At 45.4% G+C, this 19,176-nt stretch overlaps 1 protein-coding gene across 2 annotated transcripts in view; it reads left to right on the forward strand.

The window, feature by feature from the left end:
- The window catches only part of CCDC50 (coiled-coil domain containing 50), a 38,644-nt gene extending 24,025 nt beyond the window's left edge, over window positions 1-14,619 (forward strand). Inside the window, exons 6-12 of one of the 2 annotated variants that reach the window (XM_048955371.1) lie at window positions 2,011-2,715; window positions 5,243-5,349; window positions 5,888-5,932; window positions 6,459-6,563; window positions 7,356-7,435; window positions 8,385-8,482; window positions 9,468-14,619. In XM_048955371.1, coding sequence (XP_048811328.1) covers window positions 2,011-2,715; window positions 5,243-5,349; window positions 5,888-5,932; window positions 6,459-6,563; window positions 7,356-7,435; window positions 8,385-8,482; window positions 9,468-9,487 — 1,160 coding nt within the window. In that variant the 3' untranslated portion in view covers window positions 9,488-14,619. The remainder of the gene's footprint in view (window positions 1-2,010; window positions 2,716-5,242; window positions 5,350-5,887; window positions 5,933-6,458; window positions 6,564-7,355; window positions 7,436-8,384; window positions 8,483-9,467) is intronic. The other variant, XM_048955372.1, reaches the window with a different exon arrangement.
- Window positions 14,620-19,176: the final 4,557 nt, after the last annotated feature.

Below are 19,176 nucleotides of genomic sequence, written 5' to 3' on the forward strand. Positions count from 1 at the left end.
TTATTTGGATTTTAGTCTGCCTTGACCAAACAAAAACTTACCCCATCCAGGAGGAGTGTGGATTAGGGTTATTGCTCCAGAGCAAACCAAGCCTTTAAGAAGTGGAAAAATAAACATGAAAGAAAGCAGAGTTCCTACCAGAAGTGTCCGTGCCATGAAAAATATTTCACTATTAGCTTAGTCACATGCTGCTTGAGAGAATAACACCAGGACCTAAAGAGTGTTTACTTGGCTCCCGCAGATGGTGCTGTGGAAACCAGTGCCTGCTGAGGAGTTAATAGCCTTGAGATAACCAAAAAGCAAATTTCCTGCCTGGGCTGTCTGGCATGATTGTATTTCCTGCACCAAACCTTTCGTAACCCAGCCATACTTTACTCTTGCATAATCTCCTTTTCTATTCTGCCAAATCATCAAGCTTTCCCTAAATGGCAAAATGAATTCATTCTTAGGCCTCTGTTAATATCATTCAGAAATCAATGAAAAACCATTTCTGACTCTTACCTTCAGATTCTGGTGCACGTTGTTCAGTAAGTCACTTAAATTGTTGCACTGGATGTCTCTCTTCTGTAAGCCATGCTAACAATCTAAAACTGAACACGAAAACCCACCAGCTAACAGGAGCTGCTGTGGTTATTCTGAAAGTCACACAAACAGAACCCATTTGTTTTCAAGATAGGTTTTCAGTAGGCTCTATTTTTGCTGGCTCAGAAGAAAGTATTTTTCTGGATAGTATGACTTGAAGGGAACATTAAGTTTTTTGGTTTGTTTTCTTAGTTCTGAAATCTGGATGATTGTAGAGAAGGCAAAGCTATTTGTTAAGACAGAAGGTGCTGGGAAATCTATTATATGTTTTCAGAAGCTATAAAAACTCCTAGCAATGCAGCAGGAAAATCTTACACTTTTCTTTGTATGTTTCTGTTTCAAATCAGCCTCTGCTTGAAGGGATTTTTCTGCAGCAGTACACATTTGCTTTGAAAAGCTGCTGGGGAGATAACGGTTCACTCAGTGTGTTGATTTCTTTCTCAGCAAATAGGTTGATCAGAAATGAAATAGATGAACAGATTATATACACTCAGACTTCTGCATCCATACAGTTGTGACTGCTTTATTACTGAAACTAAAAGCAAAGAAAAATTTCCACCTGCTTTTTGGAAAGCACAGAGGAAACAGCCACACTAAGCTGCTGAGTAGGCGGCTTTTTCCAGCTCTGCTGCTGAGGTCAGGAGCTTGGTTGCTGCAAAAACTTATCCTGCCCTTAAGCTGCTGTAACCCTCTCTGCAGTCAAGCCAAACTTCTGTTTATGCGATGAATAGCCTGAAACTCCTGTGACTTCAGGAGCATCAGGTGACAGTTTGTGGTGGAAAGTATGTGGATGCAGTAGCTGTCTGTCATCTTTCGCTTTAAATATAAAGAAAAATCAATTCCATCCCAGCTCTTTTTCTTCTTCCCACTTGCTGTGGTCTTTGCCCGTAAAGGTGAGGCTTTTATTTCTGGTGAACAGCCGTGTAGTTAAAGCCAGTGTGAGGTGTGAATGCTCATAAACCAAGATCCAACCTGAGTCTCTGCTTGGAGTCTCCTGGCCTTAAGCTCTTGTTGCTTCCCCAGCCTTGCCTCCTGAGAGTGCCATGTCCCACAGCAGAGACAGATCACCAGGAGATGGGTTGCTCTGCTGTGTTCTGCAGCCCTAATGGAATCAGTAAAAATCCTTAATCTCTTTGTTGGTTTGTCCTCACCTTAGGACATGTTCAGGCATGCTTTTGGGCTGCAACTGTGCTTTCTGCTCTAACCCCACTGCCTCCTGTGTTACCCTGATGTAAGCAGAGCCCCCATTCCACTCTGCTGTGGCATTTTGTGGAACGTTATGTCCCCGTTCATTTCTTCCCAGCTGCTCTGTGCTTTACCTCTGTTTCCAGCTTCTCCTTGATTCAGACTGTGATTCTGGCCTCACTGAGCTCCCATTAGCCCCATGTCACTAACCAGCTCCTTGTTTGTCCCTCCCCTGCTGCTCAGAGCACCTCCGGGCTGATCGCAGGGAGCAGGTTTCTGAGCCTCGCAGGGCGCGTGGTGATGATAGGCGCACGCACCGACAGAGAGAGCACCGAAAAGCACGCTCACCTTTATCCCCCAGTGCCTCCCAACACAGGTATGCCCCACTGGAGGATCACCGTAGGTCTCCTCAACCAAGTGAGGCCACCAATAGCCATCGGCAGAGGTGCAAATCTGCCAGCCATGGTGGGTCTGGGAGACCTCCCAGCCTTGTCCTGGAAAGAGAGGCTGATCGTGGTGCTGGTGAGCACACTGACAACTGGGAACTGCAGGACAGGAGCACACCTGGCAGGGAGAAGTCTTGGAGACCTCTCAGTCTCGACCTGGAGTCAGAGCGTGGACTCGCAGAGCAGGCACAGTGCAGTAGAAAGCCGACAAGGCGAGATGGAGCAAAGCACCTTCCTGTTCTTGATGTGGAACTGGAGGCTGAGCAGGAGACCTGGCGTCGGGGCAGCAGCCAGCTGGTGCACCATGAGAACCGCAAATCCCGCTATCGAGGCCACTCTTCTCATGGGATGGAGCATGAGGGCAAACTCCAGGAGTCCAAATCCCAGAAAGATCACAGGAGGGGTGAGGAGAGAGACTACAAAAGGGCAGGACACAGGAGACCTTCCCCATCCCCACACACTGTGAGCCAGGAAGAGGTTGGAGACTGCCGGAAAGACTCAGGTAACCAAGTGATGGGGAAGGTATACGTGTGCGTGAGGATGGACCTTTGATTGCCCCATCCTCTTATCTGAAACTGGGGTTTTCTTCTGAAGACACTTAATCTCCAATATCAGTCTGCAGTGTGTACCTGGTGAATCCTGCCTTGGTTTCTCCTCTATTTAATGAGATTCATCTTAGCCACTAAGACTCTCACTGTTTATTTCCTGACGTGTCCCCATGGCATCAAAGAGGATAGGTAAGAAGGTATTGCTGGAAATGGTACCCTTTATCTTGTGTTAGAATTCCCTTTTGAATTTGCATTGAGATACTTTGTGCTGTGGTTCTTTATCACAGGAATGGGATTTAATGTAGGATACAAGGCCATAAATGAGGACAGTTTGCTTAAGCCTAACAAGCCAGCAGCTTCCTCCCAATTTCCATTGAGAAGCTTACTGCAAAAGTAAAGATGAGGTTTTCATCAAATTCTGTACAAGTAGATTTTTCTGTGGTCTGTAGTTTTTGTTAAATAGTTCCAGGGGAGTGTTGACCTTCAAAAATCAAGATACATCTTACTGCTTTTTAACCTCATCGGAGTAAGGACTGGTTTCTTAGTGAAAGTAGGAGTTCAGAGGCTTGAATCTATGCCTGTCACAGGGTGGGAAACTCATACTTCAGGCCCTGCAACTGGTCCTCACCTGCGTGAGGTGGGTGAGATGATGCATGTCTGTCTGCAGAGGTGCCAGGAGCATTGTTCTTTGTTCCTCATGCAAAACTTTTCTTTAGGGCAGTGGAAGATGTTAACTGAGCTATCATACAACACGGGCCCGAGTGACTCAGTTTCTGATCACACTGACACCAAGGCCGGATAGCTGGAAGCTCTTATCCTTGTCCTGTGGGAATCAGGCTGATCTTTGTGCTCCATGAACGTGGGCAGAAGTGATGTGGAAGTAACACTTATTGCCTTCCGAGCATATGAAGACTGGCACCAGTCTGTGTGTAAGGCAAGCCCAGTCTCTGGCTGTTTGGTGAACAATTCCTGGAAATTCAGTTTTGTTCTTCATAGGGGCGATGGTGTATGGGCTATTTATTCCAGCGTGGAAATAAAGGCTGTATTTACCATGGCCATGAAAGCAGTCTCTGTATTTTAACTCTGACCAAGCTGGTGCTTTTTGCTGGAGTTCCTTTGCAGGTTTGTGACTGCAGCTCTTTCCAGCTTGGATTGATCAAACTGTTCCTGAAAGGCCATGCTGTACACTTAACTGGAACCTCCAGAACTACTGAAAGGTTTCTTTTTATGCTCAAACTTGCAAGAGGAGTGCTGTGGGCTTAAGATCATTGGTCAGTTGACTTAAGGGAAACAAAAAAGCAAAAATACCCTATGTATCACTTTTTAATACCCGTTCCATGTTTTGATTCTGGATCGATGCCTGAAGTCTCTGTCCCTTCTGTAGTTTGAAGTATTTGGGATGCGCCATCAGGTATGAAGGTAGTTTGATAAATGCACAGAAGGTAACCTACTGACCTCTAAAAATGTCTTTTTTTTTTTTTTTTTCCTCGCTCTCACCTGATCAGAAAATTGGTATGTGGCCCATCAGGATGTAACATGTATTTGCAATCAATGTGTAAACAGGAGGATGGGAATGAGGCTTATTTTCTGAGTTTGGAATGGAAGAAACACAGACATCTGTGTAGTGGTATATTTCAGATATAAAGCAGAAGCTCATTTAAATGTCTGAGATTGCTGAACATTACAGTTCCAAGTGCAGTTGGAAGGGGAAGGCATTCATTGTATGTGAATGAGATCATGCATTTTGTAAGAGATGTAGCAGGACTCCTTTGGTAGTGTCTATTGCAAATAGACTATGGAGGGATTCAAAATGCAGTACATTAAAACGCTTGCAGGTGGTTTAACTTTGAAATGAAAATTAAAACAAAAACAAAAACCTTATCTTTGAAATAAATATTAAGAGCAAAACAAAAACCTGTGTACCTTGCAGCACTGCGAGGCCTGAACCATGTATGAACTCCACAAATGTTTACGTGTTTTCTAACTGTGTATTGCAAAATCCATGGGTCAGACCAAAGAACAAAACTGTCAGAAACCTTGTGTGAATCTGTCCCAGACACCTTTTGCAGCCCATGTTGCTCTGGAGTGTTTCTGAACTCTGCTGTGCTTGTAGCAAACACATCAGGCTGCTCTCTGCTGTTGAGTTTTGCCAGCTTGAATTGACAGAGTAAAAGATCTGATTCCTTTGGTATCATCACCATGCCCGCAAAAGCTGCAGCAAGAGTCATGGCTTTTCTGCCATACAGTTACCTTTGTTATATAAAATGGAGTGTAACTGTACATATAGAAAAAACTCACTCTAAAGTGCATGCTGCGCCTTAGCTAAAGTGTTCTCAAAATGTTTGTTTGGCAGATATGCTGTAGTGGTTTGTGGGCCCCCTGAGTGGAAGCTTTGCAGGTGGCTGAGAAAATGGTGGGGATTTCCTTTCTCTGAAGCATTCAGGGAATAGATGAGTTGATTCTTCTCTCTCAATTCCATAGGAACTAAGTTGAGGGGGACAAAGCAAACCATTTACAACAAACCCCGAAGGGAACAGGAATTGTCTGATGCAGAGATTGCTCGGAAACTGCAAGAGGAAGAGCTCCTGGTGAGTAGAGAGAATGTATTGGTCACATTAAAGAAATTAAGGTACCCATCAGCGATAACTTGAATCTGCAAACCTTTTGCATTTGGCTGTGACTTAGGCCTCAGGTCTTGTTCCTGTGTTCTGATGGTCATCTCTGCTTCCAATGGCTGCTTGTGGAGTGAAAGCTTCTGTCTAGCCAGTAGAGTCTTTTGTCCCGAATTTCACACTTGAAAACTAAATGGTAGAAGCAGAGTGGTATTAAATGAATGCTTTCAGGCAAGTGAAGATGGCCTGTAAACAGTGTGCTGAACTGAGAAGTGAGACAGCCCAGTATCTTGGAAGAGAGTGGTAGAGTGAACATTTATGGATTAGCATCTTGGCAGATAGGTGGGGACTAAACTCTGCTGAAATGCCACTTTGGTATTGAGTTGAACTGATTCAGTATGTTTGAAGAGGATGGTAGTGCATTCCTAGGGAAACTTACTTGCCTTGTCCAATAGGTTGATGTATCTGAATAATTCAGAGATATTACTGTTTTGTTTCTTTCCCTTTTTTCAAGGCCAACCAAGCAGATCAGATGGCAGCTCAAGTGGCCCAAGATGAGGTAAGAAGCTAAATGGTTGTAGTATTCCTTTACTCGTGGAAACTACTGAACTCCACCTGTCCTCTCTGACCCTCTAATTGTCCATCTCCCTTTGTGTAGAGAAAGTTCAGGCCTCTAGTGAGGTCTATTTCTGGCTGGTTTTCATGTTTGTGTTCAGGTTAGCCAAGCAGGGAGTTGTGCTGCCTATTGCAGCTGTGACAAAGGAAGGAGCTACGTGGCTGCAGAAGAGCATCTCTTCTAGCTGAACCCTCTTAGGGTGTTCTCAGAGATGCTGCAAGATGAACTCAGCATTGAAGGAAAAGAAACAAAGGGCAGAAAGGCCCTGCTAACACAAGCCAGGTGAATCAGGGGACCCTCTGGGCATGATGCATGTAGTCCATTTCACTTCTTCTCTGGCATTTGATTCCTGATCGCAGATTTCATTAATCCTGGCTTTGCACCCATTTGACATAGCAAAGAAAAGGATATAAGCAGCTCAAACCCTCAAGAGCAGTAAAACCTTCTGACACTCTGTTTTCCCTTTCAGGAGATTGCTCGTCTCTTGATGGCAGAGGAAAAAAAGGCTTTCAAGAAAGGGAGGGAGAAAGAAAAGTCTTCCTTTGAAAGAAAGAGAAATGATCAAGACTGGAAGGTACGTCAAGCTTCAGGAGGCCTCACAAATGAAATGCTGAAATGTTGTTCTAGAGGGTGGTGAGAGTGTAACATATGGCCAGGAGGAACCAGACAGACCCTTGTGTGAGAAGGGTCCTGTTGCCTGTTATTCAGCTACTTTGCAGACAGAGCATTCCCTATGTTGAAGTCCTGGCTGGAGCAATAACAGCAGTAGCTGGTTCTCTTTGGTCATCACAGGTACAAGGACAGTGCAGCTGCTCCAGTTGTCACTGCTTCATAATGAAATTGGCACTGTGACCAAACTATTGAGTATATCAAGCCTACGCTAGGTTTTTTGTGAGTTATGCTGCAGAACTTTGGCTAGCTGTTGTGGAAGGAGATAAGAAACAGATTTCAGTCTGCCGTAGTAATGTGCTAAAGGGGGTGTTATGTTAATCTTGGGGCCAGCTGAAGGTAGTTCATGTTTTTGGACTCCTTACCATGTTTGAGCAGTTGCAGCAGCACGGCTGTGTGCAGCTGTCCCTTGTGATGAGCCCTGCTGCATGCAGTTCTTACACGCAGGCCATATGCACTTGACCCCAGTTTTCAGATGGGACCCTCAGTGCTGTCCTGAATTTAGAGCAAAGCTTATGTTTGGCTCAGCAAGGCTGAGTTTCAGTTACTGAAAACTAGTCCTAATCCTGTTTGCACACGTCTGGTTATGGTTAGCATGCATAACCAGAGCACAAAAGGAGCTGAGGCAGTCTTGATGCAACTGGCTGGTGTCTTGCAAGGCATACAGATGTGAACTGCTTTCCCTTCTTCCCATCAGCATGATGCAAGTGAGTCCCCGCGCTCAAGGTCAAAAGAAGGACCAGAAACTCAGCGACACAAAGGTGATAAGTCTTCAAGGTGAGCTGAATGTACAGCTGGTAGATCTGGAGAAACGCATTCAGGAAGGTGCTCAGGAGCTGAGTCATGGGAGCAGTTGTGGGGTGAGCAGCCTGACTCATAAGGGGCTTGGCAGAGAGCAGAGCTCTTAGCACGGGAAGAGGATGTCTGACACAGAGCTCATGAAGTGCTTGGCGACGTGTGTCACTCTCTGTGCTTATGGCATCTGGCCGTATTGGTCTTCCTGCCTGAAGCTGACAGAGATTGATGAGCCTGTGCAGTGACATTTGTTAAATGGCAGAAAAGCATCAAGAGGGTTAAAGAGCTGCCGGGAATGTGAAACCAAATGACATTTCTGGGCAGGAAGGAATAATCACACTGCATTTACGCAGCTGCTCCCTTGTGTCCTTGCTCCCCAGCTGAGCCCTGTACACTGCTCCTGTAGCTGTGTGGGAGCACCCCATTGCAGTGAGTGTGTTGTGCTTCAGACAGCCTCATTCCTGAGCTGGTGGGATCATCCTGTAATGCTGTGCATCTTCTGAATCTCTTTGTAACCTTGGTCTGGTGCTTCTGATGTGGAGCTGGATGCTGGAAATGACTCTGACGGTTTTGATTTCCAATCCTGATAGCACCTTACAACTTTTTGTTTAATTTACAAAAAAAACCCAACAAAGGTGTTCAGGTGGAGACCGAGATCCCACTAGAATGCTCTGGGATGAGAACAGGACACGTGTTAAACACTTGAAATGTTTCCATTTGAGGTTTGCATCAAATTTTGTAATGGAGGAACTGGCCTGCAGGTGGAAAGCTCGGATCAGGCACGGTTTGCATCAAACTGGCAGGGACAGTTCAGACAGATGAGATGTTCTTTTTGCCATGATCCTGTGTCTTTTAATTTTATACTGTTTTTTTTTGTTTGTTTGTTTGTTTTTTAAGTACTTTTTTTGCTTTCCTTTCTCATGCTTGGCAGATCACAGCCTCTCCTCGATGACTTTGAGCACGCTCGGTATTACACAAGCCAGCCCAGCCCCTTACGCCAGTTTTCCAAACCTGAGCACTCTCCTAAAGGTAGGATCAAGTCTGCAGCTGGCTCAGCATGAGGGTTATTGTGGGCTTTTTTCTTCAGCTAACTAGCCTGAAGGACAGGGCAGTTAAAAGAGGAAGAATGGATGTTATTGTCCCATCAGATAGGTGATGCCGTTCAGTGTTTGAGCTTTACTTGCTTAGCACTTGGCTCGCTGAGAGAGTAAATAGCTGAATTGGTTTGCCTCAAGTTTGCCAGAGTGCTCTTTGCTTGTCCTCTATGATCTCTCAATGATAAATGACTGTAAACTCAGGCAGCAAATGAAGGAGAAATAACATCAGGACAATGATGTGATGGGTTTTAGGTGACTCACTAATATAAAACAATTCAATACATGACAAAAAGCCTCAGAGTCTCTCCTGTCTGGTGAATGAGTGGGATGATACAGAAGCTTGTCCTGAGAACAGGCTTGTTTTGTTCCTGTTGCATCTCAACTGTTTTGTTGGCTCATTTCCTGAAACAGTTTGGCAGCAGTGCAGTATATTTAGGATCACCTTCCCTCCAGCTCTTGAAATCTGAATGCCAGTTGTCTGAGTTACCTCTGGAGTCCCCGAGGGAAGAAAGGTGCAGCCAGAGTTTGACTCAGTGGTTCAGATTGCTTCCAATTCCACTGATTGTAGCTTAAATTTGAAGTTTGGAAAGCTTTATTGATGGTTATAGAGCACAAGAGCTGGAATTTGATGGCAGTTCATATAGAGTGTAAGCTTCATGTTCATTCTGTGGTTTTTTTTTTTAGTAAGACTGAAATGTGGCTGCAGTGCTGTTCACAGCCTGGAAGCAATAAGTGCCTGTCTTGTGGATCTATGCTTCCTTTAGTTTCAGAAAAGTAATGTACAATTCTCATTTTGATGTTTGACTTTACCAATTCAGACAGCCAGCAGGGCAGTACAAGTAAAATGACTGCAGGTCATTTTCTTCCTTGGGATCTGTCCTTACTGATTGCTTTTTTGTTTCTGTTCTGCTTTCCAGGTTCCCGTAGGAAGCAGTAAACTATGCTAGCTTTTGCTTTGGTACTGACTCTTCTGTAGCAAACATTACTGGAATTGCCAGGCAACTTTCTCAAATCCTTACCCTTTTGGGGATCCACCTTCCACTCTCAGGATCTCCTTTTTAAGTGTCATCATGTTAGTAAGGAACGTTTGTTCATTTCAGTTTTCTGTTCACATGTGATCAGTCAAGCAGTGCCGTACAATCTAGCCACCAGTGAGCTGTGTGAATCAACAAGCTAATAACAGCTCCCTCTTCTATTCCTTTCAGGCTTTCCTTTTATTTTTAAGCTTTGGCTGGAGCTTTCACAAATAGAAATGCACATACAAGAGGGAGAAAAATCCAAGATAAGTGCAGCAAAACGTCTTAGTTGTGTGTCCTTTCCATGTTAGGATGGTTGAGCAAGGAGTTCTAAGAGGGAATGTGCATTTCTTCTGCTGCTGGATAGCAATGGAGGCAATCAGGTGTGTTAGCTTGCAGAAAAGAGAGAGCATTCTCACAGAGTTCACGATCCAAAACAGGAACCTGGGGCTGGTGAGGAAGAAGTTGCCTATAGAATAAAACTCCTTGACTGCTGTGTTTATTTCTAGGGTTCCCAGCAATTTGTTTAGAGCATTCAACCAAGCTTCAGGGTATAGGATAGGACAGTTAGGAGGAAAAGACTATTTCAATTGAAATTAAGCCTTTGTGTGCATGGCTTTTAAGGCATGCCAGGGAGTTGATGAAGCTGTGAGTTGTGGGTTGGGGAGAATCATGCAAATGAATTTAAATGCCCGAGGAGATCCCTGTGGTCACCTGCTTTGAGCTTCCAGGCGGTGCAAGCCAAGGAATTCCACAGAAACCATGTTAAGAACTACTGTAACTCCTAGTTCAGTTACTGAATCACTTGAGCATGGTAGCTTATATCTGAACATGAATATGTCTTACACACATGGGGCCACATGGGCACTGAGAATTAAATCCAAAGATTACAGTTAGAAGCCACTTTGAGGTAGCCATGGAGTGCCAAACAGTGTGCAGAATGTGTGCTGTCTGACTCTGCTCTGTTCAGCACACCAGGCAAGCTCCGGTCAGGATCAAACTATTGCTCTCCAGGGCACAGTGGCATCTCCAAGTTTTAAGTCCTCTGTGCAGATTTGCTCACGTGCTTGTTTCTTTTACTTCTTTTGATGGTTTGTTTTCCCTCGACTCTTTGAAAATCATCCTGCTCTTGCAGTAAGAAGCAGCCTTGTCCCCTTGCCCTCTGTCATCCCAATTCTTTTGTCTTGCTGACTTTTTTTTTTTTTTTTTTTTTTTTTGCCAAGTGCATTTTTAAGCTGCAAAGCTGAGTGTCTGGATACTGGTTTGTCTACCCAGCCCAGTACAGGTTACTCACTTGGCAGTCTTGTTCATGGCAGCTGAGCTTGGCTGCAGTGCCTCACTGTACAACTTGCTTATAGCACAACGCTGAGCCTGTCCTGCCACACTCTTCATCTTCTCCTGGCAGCTGCAGTTTTGCTGCTGGCTTTGCTGAGATGAGGCAGAGCTGTGATTGTGCTCAGCCTCACCACTGGCCTGTGTAGCTGCCTGGGAAAGGAGCCTGACACTTCTATGGAGCTTTGTGGAGAGCAGATGCTGGCGTGGAGCGCTGATAGGAAGTCAGGGAAGATGATGGCTCTCTGTTCTTGCAATAGCATACAATCCAAGCCCGTAGACAGCTGAAAGGCTTTAGCTTTGGCTGTTGTCCTTGGTTAGGATAGCTACTGAGACAAATCACTAGGAATACAAAGCAACTTGTTTTCACATAAGTTGCGAGGGCGCATTTAATAACACAGACGAGCTCTTGCCTTGCCTGGAACAACAACTCAGACTTCCATCTCTTACCCCTGCTGGGATGTGGGCACCATTTCTGTACCTGTGAAGTTCCAGGTAACCCCTCAGCTCCATGTGTACACCAACCAAAAACGTTGCAACGTAACTCTTTGTGCACCAGCAGCCATACTCTTGCTTCCAGGCTGTGGGCTTGCTTACCTGCATGAGTCCTTAAGTGAGTTACAAGCTCTTGCTTGTTTGCTCTTTCTTCTCAGGAAATATCTCAGCCAGTGGCTAGATTGTACTGCCCTTTCCTTGTGCCCTCTTCTTGTTCCATCTGTGTCCATTCAGAAGTGTTAATGTTGTTTTTAAGGGATCGGGGGAAAAAAAAGGACAAACAACATAAACAGGTTTTTTTATTATTATTTGATAACTTGGGTCAATGTGGCAGCCTCATTTGTGGTGACTTTATTTTATAGAGGTTTATTTTTGTATTTCATGTAACAGTCAAAATTTTTACTGCTGAAAATGCCATTTTTTTTTTTTCTTTTCCTTTTCTGTGGGATTTTTCCCCTTCGTTGCCATCAGAGTATATTTACTCTGTGTGTGAAATGGATGCCTGGTAGGGTTTTATGTACCGATAGTCCTGCAAATATCCCTGCTGCTTGTATCATCTGGGCGCTTATGAAAATTGATGGGGAAAAATCCTGCCAAATAAAAGCAGTTGTGCTTTGTGCACGTTTTGCATGGGAAAGTGGTGACCCTCTATGCAAGGCATGGGGGAAGCCACTAAATAGGGATCCAGCCCTCCCTAGGCTTCTGGAGATAACTGTGATGGGCTTTCTTGCACTGCACTTGGCTGACGCAACTTCTTTCTTCTAATCAGGAAAGTCACAAAGGCCCTGAGCCTGCTGGCACAGGAAGGACCTGTTAAATCAGGAGAGATGCTTTTGAGCATCCGGATTGTTGACTTCAGTGGGATTGAATGGAAATGATATGAAAGATAATTGTGGTTGATTTGGTTTGGAAGCTGAGTGAAGTCCAAAAAAAAAAATGACCCAGTGCCTAGGCTGTGAAGCTGCAGCATCTCCTTAGTGGCCTCCTCAGTCCAGCCATGCTGTCCAGTGATGGCACCAAGAAGAGGGAGCTCACGGGAAGGACCCAGGAATGTCTGCTGCTTCTTTGGATTCTTCCAGGGAGTGTTGAGTGCTCTGGGGCTGCTTTGTTCTGTATCCTTCCTTAGCGCTTTCCTTTTTAATCTTATTCCCTGCCTTTATTCATTTGCTGGCCCTTGTTATGCTTCTGCTTTATTTTTCCATGGCCCTTGTGAAAAGGAGGACCTTGAGGTTTTGCTAGAAGAGAGCTGACACCTACAGGGAGAAATGCTAAGATTGATAACTGAGAAAAGCATATAGGGGATAAAGAGAGCAGTTGTTCACCTGACATGCCTTCTGGACTTCACACAGAGAGCTTCATGCAAAAATTGCACCCTGCATGTTTAATAGCCACATCCATGGCACAACTGAAGAGCTCAAGAAGAGCTAAGATTAGAGGTGAACAAGAAGCCAAATCTTCCTGGAGCTCAGCACCTCAGTTCTGCTGAGAGTCAGCAAGATGGAGTGGCACAGACCAGATACAAAATCATCACCTTGCATGTGCGCCCCTAGGAAGGGTCACAGTGAAGTTGTCGTCGTAAAAAAGAAATGACTAGAGCAATATCTATTTCCGTGGCAGAAAAATACGTAACTTCTTTTTTGTATGTGTACGTCTTCTCTTGCTGAGTCTCAGTAGCTCTGGCTGTGTTTTGCTCTGAATTCAGTAGCGTGTTGGAGCTGGGACCCCTACCCTGAGCATTCAGATCTTGCATCCCTTTCTTACTATCTGTATTAACGAGGAAACATGGAGAGTCCATCACTGTGGAATCCTGGCACTTCCTGATCTCCACAGCAGGCACATCTCACCAGCAAGAGCTCTCAACACCTCCTTGCCTCCGTCTGAAGCACAATGATCCGCAGAAGAGAGGTTGGGTGAACCCGAGTGGTCGTGCCTTACCTGCAGAGATACTTAATGTCTTCAGCAGTCTGATCTGGGTCACCTTGCTATGAAACACTGTCTTAAATCATGGACTGTACAGCTTCCTGAGAAGCAGTTATCATCATGGAAATAGACCAAACAGGTTAATCTCATCTTTTTTTAAGGAATTTCATGTTTTTGAACTTAGTGGGGGTGGGAAAATATCAGCTGTTAGGGATAGATGGATTGTCTCATCATTGAATTTCCTCCTCTCAGGGAGGAAGGATAGAAGTTACAAATGCTGCAGTCTGCTTTGCTCTATAAAAGGGATCTTGTATGTACAGTATTTTTGTATCTTTGCATTCCCACCTGTCCGTTTTTAAATCAAGTTTCATAACATATATAGGAAAAAAAATGATTTTTTTTTTGCAGTGCTAGACCTTTAAGTTTTTTGGGTTTTTTTTTTGTGCCAAATTACAGCCACTGTTACATTCTAGGATATTCGTTCAGTTTATTGATCAATGTGTATATTATATTTTTTATTACCAAGGTTTTTGTTTTAATTCGTATTAACCTGTATGCAAGCTAACTGTGGATTGCTAATTTATATATAAGGGGAGCACTTTGGAGACAGTGTGAGGATTCCCCTGCTTAGTTTACACTCCTGTCACGTAGTGCAGCCAGCCCATAGAACTCATCAGTTCTTGCAGAGAACGTTCTCCTGGGTACCTGCCACCCAAGTAGATGGCTGCTGTGAGGAAGGGCAGGAGCACTGATGCTGCAAGGCTGTGTTTGGCTGCGATAGGAAATGAAGCTGAGCCTGTAGCAGGGCTGACCCCAGCTCTCTGCTGTCCTGTTTGTCGCAGAGATGCCCAGGGATGCTGCTGCAGCAGGAGCCCCCTTTTGGGGGTGACTTTGAGGTTTAATCCGCCCTATAATCCGTCCCCAGCAAATGGATCGTTCCGGTCTCGTCCTGCTCTAAAGGAGCTCCATGTGTGGTTTTGCAGTTGCTTTGGGAGGTGGGTGTGGGCACAGTGTGAGGCACAGCTGTGCCCCTCGCATTGTGCATTCTACAGGCAGCTCATCTCTTCTTGTGGAGAGCAGGCATAAACCTGCAGATATTCCAGTTTACTGTACTCTTAAATCGTGTCCTGCAGCACGTTTCTGTGCAGTAATGCCTGTGCTACATACAAGTGCCACTTGGACTGCGATGCCCCAGACAGGCTGCACTACACAGGTCCTGTGCTGAGATGCTGCACTGCCCTCAGCCTGTGGGCTGCAAACGTCAGCCACCACCTGCTCTTGGGGTGGCACAGGGCAAGGCTGGAGTTGTGCTCATCATAGGAGAGTCCTACAGAGGACAGCAGCACACAAAATGAGTATTTTCTACTTCACAGCAAACAAGTTTCACTGTATCAGTGTTCACTCTAAGTAGACTCCACAGTGTGTCTCCAGCTGCATCCGTGCACTGCAATATAGCTAACTGCCTCAGAAAAGCTGCGGTTGTCTAATTTAGCTCTTCAGGGTAAGCTTTCAGCCTGTTGGATCTAAATGTTGGCCATAAGGTAGTCGAGCAGTTGAACTTCCTCAGAGCTGCAAGTGTACCCTGTGTTGCAACAGCTAATCCTTAAGTATAAATCGCGCACTGACAATAATCTGTCTATGCAAGCCTATTTTATTCTTATTTTTGACTGTTCACTCTCTAATTTTATCAGGTTTGGCATAGAACTTCTGAATGACATTTAACCAAAGTATCATGTCCACGTGTGTGTGTAGCATGTTTTGCTTCTTACTCCTGAGTTCGTTGAATGTAAAGGGAACATTGCCTTGCCCCATTTTGTTCAATAAACCGTTGTATTTTGTTATTGACCACATCCTTCTGCCCCTCTGCGTGCTTTTCTGGGAACACTGAATGGGGTCCTTCTCCCCAGTGTGTCAGGCTCATTCAGTGTGTCCTGCTGTGGGTCACACAAGAGCAGGGGAAGAGCAGCACTTCATTCCACTTCTGGCTCCCGGAGCTTTGCTGTTTCTACCAATAGTTATGTTCTTCCAATTTAATAGATATGTAGCAAAACAACAGTTTGTATTTAATTTGATTGTTTTGTGGCCAGAGAGATGGAAAAAAGCTGTGTAATGTCTTGGAAAGGATTTGGACTGTTGCATTTCCTGAGATTGTGATACTGAAAAATAAAGCTGTGTAATTATTTGCAAGGGTAGGATACCTTTTTTTTTTTTTTGCTTCCTGAGAGCAGCTCAGACCTTCAGTGGTTTGACAGAAGGCAATGAGAAAACACGACCGATGTCCTGGGTGTGGCCAATGTCTTCAGAGGAGGCAGGTGAGAATGCAATCACATTCAGCTGGTCCCAGGAGGCAGGGAGCAGCAAAACACATAATAAAAAAAAAAAATACTGGGCTTGGGTAACAGAGGAAGAGCCTTGTAAATACAGAGCACTCCTAAGTGCCAAGAACTCTGCCAACTTGCAATTTATTGTAGACTTCTGTCTGGAATGACTGGGTTGGTCTGTTTTCTTTGAAAGGCTCCTTTCATGCCAGCCTTGGCGCCTGTGTGAGCGCTGGGTGGGAAAGGGGCCAGCTGGAGCCCCCAGCAGCATCTCTCACCTGCTGTGCCAATGTGCGCACAGAGAATTGTATGTGGGAACCACAAAAGGAACATTGAAGGGCTTCTGGGGCCTTTAAAAATTTTTTTGGCTGTATCAAAGGAATTGCTGATCTCTGGGTTTCCAAGTCGCATGCAGCTACCAACTGTTTGGATGTGGCCGATGATTCGTTGTGCTGTTCAGTGGTGATGGATCCAAGTTTCCCAGGTAACGTTCAGCTATGAGAGAAGGTAAGCCAGCAGAGACTGCTTCGAGCCAGCATTGCTGGGTACTTGGAACCCTAATTGCACATTTGGCTGCTCCATCCTGCCCTGCAAGATTGGATTTGCAGATTGCAGCAGCCATGCTCACAGGAACAGGGTGCCCTGAAGAAGCCATAGGTGTCCCATCCCTGAAGGTGTCAACGGCCAGACTGGCTGGAGCCCTGGGCAGCCTGAGCTGGTGGGGGAAAACCAGCCCATGGCAGGGGTTGGGACTGGGGGATATTAAAGACCTCTTCCAACCCAATACAACCATTCTGTGATCTCCCATCTCTGCACATTTGCTGGTAAACTTCCACCTGGGTTCATGCTATTGTGTGTTCCTTGGGGCTTGGGAGGGCTGAGCCACGCTTACAGACTGAGGAAGGGTGGGGGATGTTCACACTGCAGGTAGATGGCTTTTCTTGCGCAAAGAAAATGGTAAAAAAAAAAAGGAGATTGAATAATAGAGACCTGAGATTGGCTTGCAAACCAAGTTCAAAGTGAGCCCAGAACTTGAGTCCAGCATCTGCATATTGGTGAATGTCTGTGCTTCTCTGATCCCGGGGAGCCCAACCCAGTGTTATGCAGTGGCTGTGCCAAAGCCTGCTCCAGTTTCATCACGCTGATGGCAGGCAGCAGTTCTGAGCATGGACACCTCAACGTTCATGTTGTCTCCTTTCTACCAGCATTGCACTCGCCTTAGTAATCACCTCCCCAAGAAGGACTCAGTCCCAATGACTCACCTCATGGCCTTTTGAGGCCGTGCTCCAAACAGCCACAAACAGCCCCTGGCTGGTACTCCTGGTTCCACTGCATGGCTCCTATTTTTGTCTGCGCTGCTTAATGCCACTTCACAGGACATTTCTGTGCCTGGATTAAGATTTGGATCCTTTTCCATCTTTATTAAAACACAGTTGACATATCCCATCTCTATTTATAAGCATCCCTTTGCTGGGCTGAGCCCGGAGCGCATTACACACCACAGCCTTCCTCTCCTCATCATCCTCCCCGGGTGCTGTGTCCACACGTCTGATTGTCACCAGAGGGTGCTCTGAGAGCGTCAGCATCCTAGCCTGGCTGGAAAACAGGTGCTTTGTAGTTTAACGGTTAAAAGTAATTACCTCCAGCAACAGCTGACCACCTGGTAATGGCTCCCCTAGCAGCCCAACGCAGCAGGAGGTAATTCAGCTGCACGAAGTGAACGTTAATTGCACATGGCTCTCTGCAGGCTGGGGATGCTGACACAGCCAACCAAGGCTGGTCCCTCACACCCTTTCTGCTTTCATACCTGGCACTGGAAGTCACTTCTGCTCAGCTGGAATGACTTTGTTTTCTCTAAATGTTCTGATCTACTGATGGCAATCAGGACAAAGCCCCAGAAACAAAGGGAGTTCTTGCCATGTGGGCCCCCAAGCTGTGTGACACAGTCCAACCTACCTGGAGTTTGAACAGAAACTACTCTAAAAGAGCACATAACTCTAAAGACCAGGGAGTTCCTGCAGAGGTAGGGCAAAGCATCATTTACATACAAACTATCACCATTGTGATTGATTAGTGGGGTACTCGTGAAGGCAGTGTGAACATGGCCAAGGAGGTGGGCTTATTTGGACCTTATTCCCTGGTGCACCACGTAGCAGAAATAGGAGCTTGCTCTGCACTACCACCTTTTAAAAATAAGACCTTGAAAATAAAGCTGGGGTAATAATAAAAAATAAGTTATAACACTGTAGGGGAAAAAAAAGAAAAAAAAAAAAAAAAAAAGATGAAGGTGGAAAAATGTTTTAATTTCACTTCGAGTGAGGTTTTCCGTCGTCCCTGAGTGGGAGGCATGCTTTATCCCATGGCTCTCTCTAGTGGTCAGAGCGCAGCAGAGAGGCAGCTCAGCTGTTTCCTGTACGGAACATAGACAAACCCACTGCTAATGGAATAGCAATGAGCGTTGTTCTTACTTTTCCCCTCAGAGGATTGCAGCTGCTCTCTCATCCGAAGATGAATCTTGCAGTTTCCCTCCTCAGCACGATGCTTGCAGTGGCTGTTGGTGTGAAATGCTTCAGCCTGTGGTTTTAAAAGGAGCAAATGTGTTTTTCAGGCTTGTAGGGCTTTGGGGATTCTTTTCTTGCTATAGTGTGAGTAAGACCTCAGAGAAACCTGTGGCTGCTGCCTGGCAAAGAAGCTCTTTAAGGGTGCTTCCAGAAACTCTATTTTAGTGATGCGGCTTCTTGCTGTGCAGCACTGCCAGGGAGCTGCCGTGGGTGCATTGAGTGCTCAGCCTGGGACTGTCTTGCAGCTCTTCTCCCAGGGAACCACTGTGGGTGGCTCCTGAGGTCCAGGCTCTGCAGCCAAGCGACTGTCAAAAAGTTCCATGGACCTGCCTGTATCCAGTGGGAGAGAGATGCTCTCTAGCAATATTCTCCTGTAACGCACTTAGGGAAACCTTTTTCCTGTTAAACTGTTCCCATATTTTCTGTACACGAAAGCAGAAAAAGCATCACTGCTGTGAAGAACATTGGTAGCTTCCACTGCACAGGTTGCCTGAAAATATCACTATGATGGTGCTTGACCAGCTTGAAACTGAATGGTCCTCAGCCCAAATTAACTATGGTGCCTCCTGTGCAAGGGGGAGGCACCCAGATGCAGGAGTAGCAGCTCACCAACACCAGCTCTCACTGCTGTTCATGCCTCCTTAATTTTACTTTGGTCCAAAAGCACGGCTGTATCTGTCTGCCTCAATCCCACGGTCTGAAGCACGTAACTGTTCTTGTATCTTGTCCTTCTTCCTTTTGCAGTATTTACCCTTTACAGCTTAATTGGGTTCTGTGTTACTGAAGGCTGCTTGCTACTTAAAGGGCATTAGAGACTTGCATTGAAATATTTATGTTCAGTGCATTACTTCATTAAGGAAATGATCTAAAATGAATGAAGATTGAATTATGCTCAAAATGCCCTATAAAACTGTATGCCGACTGATTACTTAATGGTTCTCCTGATACATGATGCATTAGAGGTCCATGTTGCCTTTAATTTTT

The sequence above is a fragment of the Lagopus muta genome, chromosome 9 (assembly GCF_023343835.1).
Source record: "Lagopus muta isolate bLagMut1 chromosome 9, bLagMut1 primary, whole genome shotgun sequence".
NCBI lineage: Eukaryota > Metazoa > Chordata > Aves > Galliformes > Phasianidae > Lagopus > Lagopus muta.